This window comes from Vitis vinifera, chromosome 13, assembly GCF_030704535.1.
Source record: "Vitis vinifera cultivar Pinot Noir 40024 chromosome 13, ASM3070453v1".
Classification (NCBI taxonomy): Eukaryota; Viridiplantae; Streptophyta; class Magnoliopsida; order Vitales; family Vitaceae; genus Vitis; species Vitis vinifera.
The window spans coordinates 8,509,071-8,519,163 of NC_081817.1; the positions used below are offsets into that span (position 1 = coordinate 8,509,071).

General features: G+C 34.9%; 1 protein-coding gene across 6 annotated transcripts; it reads right to left on the reverse strand.

Moving 5' to 3' along the window:
- Positions 1 to 1,606: 1,606 nt before the first annotated feature.
- On the reverse strand, positions 1,607 to 9,316 carry LOC100250588 (uncharacterized). 6 transcript variants are annotated; one of them, XM_059741873.1, is made up of 5 exons: positions 7,050 to 9,316; positions 3,114 to 3,216; positions 2,976 to 3,032; positions 2,147 to 2,643; positions 1,607 to 1,957 (listed from the first exon to the last, which is right to left on the reverse strand). In XM_059741873.1, the coding sequence occupies exon 1, from the start codon at positions 9,297 to 9,299 to the stop codon at positions 7,854 to 7,856; it is 1,446 nt and encodes a 481-aa protein (XP_059597856.1). In that variant the 5' UTR covers positions 9,300 to 9,316; the 3' UTR covers positions 1,607 to 1,957; positions 2,147 to 2,643; positions 2,976 to 3,032; positions 3,114 to 3,216; positions 7,050 to 7,853. The 6 variants fall into 6 exon arrangements, with proteins under 6 accessions (XP_059597856.1, XP_059597855.1, XP_059597854.1 ...); XM_059741872.1 differs by having other exon boundaries at positions 1,607 to 2,366; XM_059741871.1 differs by having other exon boundaries at positions 1,607 to 2,643.
- Between the last annotated feature and the right edge of the window lie 777 nt (positions 9,317 to 10,093).

The window sequence follows — 10,093 nt, forward strand, 5'->3', positions numbered from 1 at the left end:
TTGATCTTTAAAAAAAACGTTACTCCCAGTTATTTATCATTAACAAAACAAAAAAACATGTCATACAAATGAACTGGTGTTGGTACATTTTGTTAATGTCCCTGTTCATTGAATCTGATTGGAGTGGTGGGTTCAGTCTTCGAATAAATAATATGGGAAAACAAGTGACACATGGGTTTTATAGAAAAGGGACTGCACCTCCACCATAGGGTCTTGCCCCACAAGAATCAAATTGTCAGTCATTCCTGCATGGGACACCACCCTCTTCACAAAATACAATAAATATAAGGAAAATGTTAGGGTATCAAGTCTTCCCTGCTTTTCAAATTTGTCATTTCCATTGTCTGAAGTTTAGACTCTCCATAACGGGTTATTTGATTAAAGAGATGAAATCAAAACTCATTTTTGTAAGTCTAATACTTAACTTTTTTTCAACTCTAAAAAATTTATAAACAAAATAAATTTACGGGATGTTATTCACCAAATGTAATACCAATAGTTATTAAGTATATTTATACCATAATTATGGGATGCAACTTGGACAGGTTATTCCAAACCTAACGTGACATTTGGACAAGTTTGAGTAATTATTTTTAATACTTAGGTTGAGTTTAAGTTAAGTATTTGCAACTTGAAATTAATTTGGGTAAAGATCGAGTTAAGGTTTGAATAATACTAAGCATAACCTGAACTTGATTTAATATTTTTATAATATTTATAATACATCTTATCATGTATAATAATATTCATTTGTTTCTACTTTGAAGAAAAATATCAATTTTTTTTTAAAAAAAAACATATAAATTTATGTTTGTTCTTTTATTGTTACCTTAAAACTTTATTTTATTTATTATTTAAATTTTTATATAAATACATTAAAAATTTAAATATTATAAATCAATTTTGAATTATGCAATACAACCAACCCAAATCTAACTCGATCAATTTGAGTTTAACTTAAACAACCTAAACTCAACCCGAACTTTAAAAAAAAAAAAGGTTTGATTGGATTTGAGTTAAATACATTGAGTTAGAATTCAAGTTAGATTGAGTTTGGATTAATTATTTCTTAGTTGAAGTTGGGCTTAGGTTAACCAACCCCCGCCGTAACCATAAAAAATCTATTATAGGGAAAAGTAATTGACTTTAAGCATATGATGAATGTGTCAAGGGTTTCAAAAAGCAACATTAATGGTTTGGTGAACTAGACTACTAAACAACTGTGAAGGTACTATGAGTTTTAAAAAGCAGCATTCATTGTTTGATAAATTAGGCTATTAAATTGCTATAAATATGAATAAAACTCATATGAGATGTTCAAATTTAAAGTTTTTTTTTTTCATCTTGACATAAAAATTAATCTTTAATTAAATAAATTGTTATGTTATTTAAATCAATTTTTTCACTATCTTAATTTTTGAAATACTTTTTAAAATTCATTATCTTTCTTATATTTTTTTTTTATAGAAATTACTATTATTTTTCTTTTTTTAAAAAAAGGAAAGAAATATATCCAAATGGCTTAAGTTGAAAAGAATCACTGCTACCCTAATAAGGCATGACAATCCATATTCTCTCTAGAAAGACATGGAAACAACTAACAAGGTGAAACTATAACAAGGTCTTCTTTTTCTGCTAAGGTAAAAGACATTTAAAGGAAACAAAACATGCTTTGAAGTTGCCTTCACAATACTCCTTCCAAGCATAATGGAACTAAAGAACCAAATACAGAAACCATAGCATCTAAAGGATCAAGCCAAATGTCCTATAAATTGCTGCCAGCCATGAAATCTTCCCAAAACAAGGGAGATCCAACCACGTCCAAGGTCAGATCAGGAAACCATCATCCCTTAACAAAGCATTGTCCAGCCAAAAGTTACAGGAAAGAAGCTCAAAGGAAACTTGGGCGTCGGTTAATACCACTTTGATCTCCAACAAGGATAGTGTCATGAGATTTCTGCACAAAATGCAAGATCAAGATTGGTTAGTTGCGGCCATTTATCAGTCTTTTGTTCACCTAACAATGAATTATAGGTCATTTTAACTTTTCATTACTGGATTCTGGAGAGCAGCAAATGCTACTTTGGATGATCATTCCAAACTTTCAATGCTGCAGAAAAGGTCATTTCAGGTGGAGCTTTTTTACCTCTTGGTCGAGAGAGGAAAGACTCATTGACTAGCAGCAGTATCCACCTTGAATAATTGAAACCAGTGTAAATGGGGACCATGTACTTTAGCGCTATGCACATCATGTTGTCTCAAAGTTCTTATGACTGCTTATTACTCAATCTAGACAGTGATACCACTGGTAGACAATGCCATAATCAACAATCCTGTTTTGTCATGATGCTTCATGACCTTCCCCACTAGTTTGACATAGAATTAATCATCAGTTTGGTCAAACTTCACTATCAAGTTCCAATTAAGTCAATTGGAATAAGTAATCTTTTTTAATCCTTAAAATATTCTCTATAAGGAAACCAGAGATAATAATCACTTGAAGCCATTGGTATTGGGGGATTGAAATAATGTCAGCCTTTGTGCTCAACTTAGGGGCATGGGATAATTTATCTGTTGTGGGGTGTTTGATGAGGTGGTGCAGTTGCAGTGTTATCACTTGGATATTATATTAAGAACTTTCATCTGCAAAAAGTTAGTAATTAGAATTTCAAATCACTACCATGCCCATAAATAGAGGGATTAATGGAAACAAATTTTAAGCTGGCTTCAAAATTGAAGATTAGTATAGATGCAGATACAGGTAGTCAAATGCTGGCCAAGAAGGATTATTCTCTTTAGCAGAGTAGTACTTCAGTCAAACTAAACATAATGTTAACAAATCAAGACATCAAAATGGGGGAGCAAGAACCAATCTAAAAGCCATATTTAACAGATTTTACCCTGGCACCTCAAGTTTCCCTCTAAAGAGAATAGTGAAAATGAAAAGGAAACTTCAGGATAAGGCAGAGGCTTACCTGTTACCAATTCCAACACATGAAATGTAGGCATAAGAATATATTGAATTGAACCACCTATAAAATTAACTTTGAAAGATATCAGTGGGAGAAATGGCTAATCAAAATCCAAATACAATAAAGAAAATGTACACCTACAAGAGCTTTGGAAGATTATTATGGCTTCAAAACCCTCACATTATTATCCCCAGTGTTGCAAATAGAGATATCATTGTTCCCAGTATTGCCAATTGCAGCATCACTAAACCCAGTGATGGAAAAACTTTGCAGTTAGTTTTCTTCAATTGAAGAGGCTATTGTAACATAAAGTTCAACAAAAATATGGCTCAGATGAAAAAAAAAAAAAAAAAACTTTCTTTATTATGTTTTACTTGCATACACAATATTACAATAAAAAAATGGAACAGTATTATATTCTGTAAAATTTCACACATCATGGAACATGATCACAATATTCTATCAAACAGCACCTAAACCCTAACTTCACCAAAACATATCTGCAGCCAAACGAACAGAAACAAGTCCCCAACAACCAAACAAAGAAAAAATTCACATATATCAAAACATGAAGATGGGAGCGATTGGGAACAAGGTTGTGTTATATAAGGACTGAAACACAGTGTTGCAACCACGTTGATGTCTTCCGGATTTCTCCATCAAAGGTTGTGAAGAGGGAGAGCAAAAGGCGACACCAACTCTAGGGTTCTCCAGCCATGGCATTGGACAAGCTTCAATAATAGCAGCGAAGAGAGGTGACATCAGTTCACAAAGGTAGTAGTGAGGCAATGATGGAGGGCTCTTGAAGATTAGTGTTATTTCTCACAGTTATATTAAAACTAAAAATCTCACACAAAATAGCCTTACAAAATATTTACACATTTAACATTTACCATGGACTTCCTCCCAAGCATTTGCCAATTGCCACACATCTCCAAAACCTAGCCTTTTTGCTTCACCCTCACTACATCTCATTTTTTGGGGATTGGATATGGCAATTGAGGAAAACAACAATGACCTTCCAGAAACCTTGATGTGCAACAGTGGAACTCAGAGCTACTTTTCTAAAATTCTACTTGAGGGTCAAATGTCGTTAATAATGCCTGAAAATCTTCTTCATCTTCACTATAATCTCAGTGGCTAGAAGATGTCACTAGGTTACTGTTATTTTTCTTCTGGTCTAACAATCTCTTGCATAATAACCTCACTCGTCACAATTAAAGCATTCACCACTACATTGTCCGACTTTTTTGTATACTAACTCATTTCTATCTCTCCTCCCAACTCTTTTAATCTATAACTTTCTCTTGCGGCGTGTCTCATTTATTCTTCTCTTCTTTCCCTTGCCAAGAAGCATTTCATCATCTTCAATTACCTCTTTTTCTACTAAATAGTGTTTTTTCTATCTTTGGAGAGACTCCAACCATTTGCTTAGCTAAAGTATCTTGGTTGGCTAATAGGTTTTCCAATTCTAAGAGAAATGTTAGGATGGCCAACCAGAATTACCACAATTAACTCATTATGCTTGTTTTAAAACATTTCTCTTCACTTTTTGCTTTACTAATTTTCTTTTCAAGATTTACTTATGACATTTCACGAAAAAGAGATTTTACCCTCATTAAGAATTGGCAGATTGACATCTCACCTACTGATACAGGAAGTAGCTTGTCCTCTAAAAAATTGTTTCCAACCACCATTTATTTATTTATCTATTTACTTATTTATTTTATCAGAAATAAACTAATCCATTAATATGATTTTCTAAGCACAAATCAAAGATGAGAAATCCTTCCAAAAACGCACAAAAGTTGATCAAAAGAAGAGAGTGAACTTCTCAAGCAAAAACAATACAGCATCTATACATCTCAAGTATATAACATGAACTGGAACAAATTGGAACAACCATAAATTCTCCAGGGTGTATGTCTCCTACAAACGAAGGTAGATGCATGGCTCCTAGTTTTTCTAAATGACCAACGATATTATTAGCTAAACCAAGAGTCACAGAAGGAACAATCCAAATCGCCAGCAACATCTAGAATTTTACAAAGCCACCATCATACCTCCAGGGTCCTCTCTTGGATTTGGTCAAAATATCAAAACTGCAAAATCCCCTTTCAACCATAAGTTAGAAAGACAAAGAGCTCTTGCCTATACCTTACCCTCTAAAAGAACTAAATTTTTTGGCTCAATGGCAAGGCCCTCTCTAATAGGTTTTGAAAAAGGTCTCAACACTGTACCACTATGGTTTTTTATAGCACCTCAATCCCTATCTCAATTGGGTTATTCAAAGTACATCAATCAATATTTAACATAAATGAACCCACTAGAAGTGGACTCCATATAGGGAGAAACTCCCTATCTAACCCTTTCAACCAATATGTCAAGTTCCAATCAAGTTGTAAAACACTAAGAGGGGTACCCTCAAAAGTTCAATAATAAAGCAAAGAAATAGGGGAAAAAAATAAATCAGATACCACACAATCTCTGAGTTCCTTCATTTATCCTAAAAAATCCTTGTATTCCCCCCCTTCCCCTCTATCCAGATCAATATGAGACAACCAACATGCCAAAGCACTCTACCTTGGAGGATACTCCAAAAACCCCCCTCAAAGAAATAGTCATCAATTTTATCACATTGTTAATTTGAATAATCTATGTGACAATCCTAAAGTAATTGGACATTGTGAAAAAAGATGGTCAATCGATGCAATGCTCCTCAAACACATAGTGCATCAATTCAAATTAAGGGATTTATAAGGCCTCCTCAATTGTAGCAAGTCATTGATATTAACCTTCCTGTTGTCCACCAACTTTAAATCTTAAATGGGGTTTTAGATTTCCAAATGAAATTGGTTGGAAGAAAGATGTTGAAGTCACAAATTTAGAAAGAGTTGAAAAAAAAAGTTTTTATGTAAATATGTTTGAGGATGTTAATAACCAAACTCTGACATCTAGAAAAGGATGAGACAAGTACACATGAATAATATGAGAGATTTAGAATCCTCAATTTTCAAATCAGTAAGGTTAGGATGAGAGTCGAGAACAAAGTGGTTGATTTCCTAACCCACAATCTTCTCCAAAATAAATCTTACCACCATCACGCACGTAGGAGGATACATGACTAGAAAAAAATCCAAGAAAACCCAAGCACTAGCCTTCTAAGGACAATGATGTGACTACCTAGCTGCAATGTTGGCATCCCATCCATTAGAGTATGACTTATAGATATAACCTTATATCAAAACATTATTTCCATAGGAAATCTCCATAGTTATTTTATTGGGAGAACTACATTCCTCAAAGAAACCATCCCTAGACCCAACCCTCTCCTCTTTAGGTTGCACAAAAGGGATAAGAGACAAACAAAACTACACAAAGGTTATTCTACCACCTAATGATTGGAAGGCTTTTTTCAACCATCTAATCAGCAAGAAACCCTATGAATAACTGGATCACAAAGTGAAGCTGTCTTAGGGATGCAACAGCAAGGATGTGAAAGCAAACTATGCAACTTTCCCTGTGTTTATACTCTCGGTGTGCTTTTACAACTCATTTTCAATCATTGTCCTGAGCAAATAAACTGCCTCTATTGAATTTAATTCATTGTTTTTGGAATCCATCAATATCCTTCACAAGTGTTGTAGCGGTGCTACCATCAACAGTGTCTCAGAAATCAACAGTGTCTCAGAAATCTAGCCCTTCAATGTAGGATTTTATTCAGGTTTCACGAGCTTTGGAGCTTACTAGGTGCATTGTTTGCAGTCATGACTGCAAACAGCATCTTGAACAATTAGCCCCTACCAACCTTGCTCCTATACCATATTGTAAAATAAAGTGTGGAAAAAATGCAACTTAAATAAAGAAAAACTTTCTTTATTATGACGCACTTGCATACACAATAGCATAACCCACAGAGCAACTATATTATACTAGAATAGAATTACATCTTAATCAAACACAATAAACACAAAATTCATACCCAAAAGGACCTCGACCCAACTTCACTAAAACATATCTGCAGCCAAACAAATAATAACTAATCCCCAACAAACAAACAAATAATAAAACTCTCACTTGTATCCGAGCAGCACCTAGTTCTGAAAACACCTCCCCTCTCCCACACCCTCACAACTTCATGGATTCAGCACATGAAGATGGGCGAATGGGAACCAAGTTTCCTTCATTTAGGTCATGAATTGTGGTGCAGCAACTGCCTTTGAAGTCTCTAGATTTCTCCATCGGATGCAGAGAAAAGGGTGATAGTAACAGTGGCACCAACTTTGAAGTTCTTCAGCCATGTGGTAGCAAGGCTTCAAGAATTGCAGTGAGGAAAGGGAACACCTGCTTCTCCAATGAAGGTGATGGAAGTGGTGGTGACTGGTGAGATGTTGGTGGAGGTCTTAGGAATGATGGTATTGTTCTTCACCAATTGTTCCCATCTGCACTTACATCAGGCCTCTCATGGTTATGCTCATATAATCACCTTACTGGCTCAGTATCTAAGAACTGCAAACATGCAGAGCATAGAAATTTTAAACCTTGTAGATTGCACTTCTGTTCATTCAAATTAGATCCCCATTAAGGAGCATAAATTTCAGACCTATCCTTTGGAGCTTGCCCTGCTTGACCCTGAACACCATCTCCAAAATGTATTTGAAAACATGAACACCTTCTGCAAAGAGTATTTGGGGAAGATTGTTCATAAGTCAGGCAAACCTTTTAAGGGGATAACATAAAATATTTAACTATGCTTCATTTTTATTCAAATCGGTTCCTGTTACAGGAGAACAGATCCTTGGGTCATCCTTTGGAGATTTCTTTTGATTCTTGGAAACTTTTTCAAAGTGTACCTTCCTCAACTTTTGTTAGTTATTGACCTCAAATTTTCCTTATGGAATCCATGTATGCTCCTGAAATAGACCGTTTCAACTTCACCAGAAAGGCATTCTCACTGCCACTTAAAGTGGAGTCAATAGGTGACACTGTTGCAATAAGAACATAATTCTCTCCATTTCCAACATCTATTTCATACAACTCATGGAAAACCTCTCGAAATTCATGTATCAACATTTCATGGAATGATCTGTTCGGGGGTATAACATTGATAACAAAGATCCCGAGCTTACAAAGAGCCGATCTAGCTGACAAAAGAACGGACCTTTGAACAAAGTCCAATGGCGGTGCACTCACACCATTACATACATCACTTGAATCCAAATCAACCATAATAACATCAAATTTAGTACCACATTGATTAATATCATTCATGAAACAAGGGTTTTCGACCTCATGAACACCAAAAGAACCCAAATTCCGTTCCATGACTCGACAGCCTATTTTCTCGATAACTTCAATCCCATCTCCCACAAAAACTCGAATAGTTTCACCAACTTCTAATCCAAAATACCGCTCCGCAACACTCAAGACAATTTCATCCGCCTCCACACCAAAAACCTCAAACCCCAATTGGGTCTGTAAGAAACTAAGCAAAGCCCCACCTCCAACTCCAACACACAAAGCTTTCGGCGTAAACCCAGTTCTAATCCGCTCTTCAATATAAGAACAAATCAAACAAAGACTCGCCGCCATTGGAGCCAAGTATGGATGAACCAGAACTCCTAAATCAAGTCTAAACTCCACTTCTCCAATGCCCCCCGAACCCACAGCCGGAACGATAGAGACCTCAGTTTGAATCAAATTTGGCATTCGCTTAAACCTCAACCTCCTCCGGAACTCCCGTTTCGACTCAGTACTCTCAATCTCCACATCTTCAACAAGCATTTCACCCACACAAGAGCCCACGCATTTCTCCACTATCACACTGCCAATCACATTATCATCGTAGCTCAAAAAGGGGATCTCGAGTGAACCGTTTTCGGCAAATGATTTTGGCGACAACGCAAGCAAAAGAGGCATGAGGTTCCCCTGGAGCTTCACAAGATACGACTCCGTATCAGCGTTGACCGAACGGTTGTAGATGACCGGAGAGCAGTGGTCGGCGGCTGGGAGGTCTCCAGCGAGGATGAGGCGAGAAATGGATGGGGAGGAGAGGAGAAGCTGGAGGTGGCCATCGAGGGTGGAGAAGATCCAGTCGTGTTCGCGGTGGTGGGGAACAAGCATGGCGGCTACTCGGGGAGAATCGGTGGCGGGAGTGGGTGAGTCGAGGACGGCGACTCGGAGGAGTTGGCCGGAGATGGGGTTTGGGAAGGTGAACGTGATGAATCGAGATGGGACTAGGGCTTCGAATGTGGCCCTGTCCAGGGCCATTGCTAGCTTGAGGATTTGGGTAAATACCAAACGGAACTTGTAAGGCACAAAACACATATCATATATATATATATATATATATATATATATATATATATCCTGACCTTAGTGATTTGAAAGTTGATCAAATTCACATTTTCATTTGATATCCCATTCGTCTCCCTTTTAATTCAAAATAAATAAAATATTTAACTAGTTTTTAAACCAATTAAAATTAATTATATTTAATTAAAACCTCAAAAAATATGAGTAAAATTAAATGATAAAATTAATTTAGGATTTAAATCCAAGTTATTTTTAAAAATAATTAAAATTTACTTGTGTTTGAAATTTAAAATTTTTAATAATAAATTTATTTAAAGATTTGTTCTTACTATAATCTAAGATCAATAAATTACTTTAATAAAGCCTACAAATTAAATATAATAATTAATATAAATAAATTCATCAAATATTATAAATTATAAGAGATGAAAGTTTTGTAATTTTTATTTGATTTGGTTTTTATGGTTTCTTCACCTCTAATTTCACATTTTGTTCCATTCTTCTCATTGATATAAATATTTTTTTTAAAAAGTCATTTTTATTTAATTTATTAGTATACTTTGAATTTTAATTTATTTTAATCAAAGCTCATTACTATAATATTACAATATCAAAATTAGGATATTCCAATGGAAAAGGTGGAATTTGTTTAATAAATTATATGTTGTGAAAATTGAATGAGATATAACTAGATTTATAGAATAAATGAGTCAAAGAATAACCTAGAAAATTTATTGTCTAATATTTCATAGTGATCTATATTGGATAGAAACCTCAATTCCTTTTTTAAATATATATTTTAAGTA

Excerpts from the sequence above, each read along its gene's own strand:
- LOC100250588 (XM_059741875.1), bottom strand. The coding sequence starts at position 9,299 with ATGTGTTTTGTGCCTTACAAGTTCCGTTTGGTATTTACCCAAATCCTC.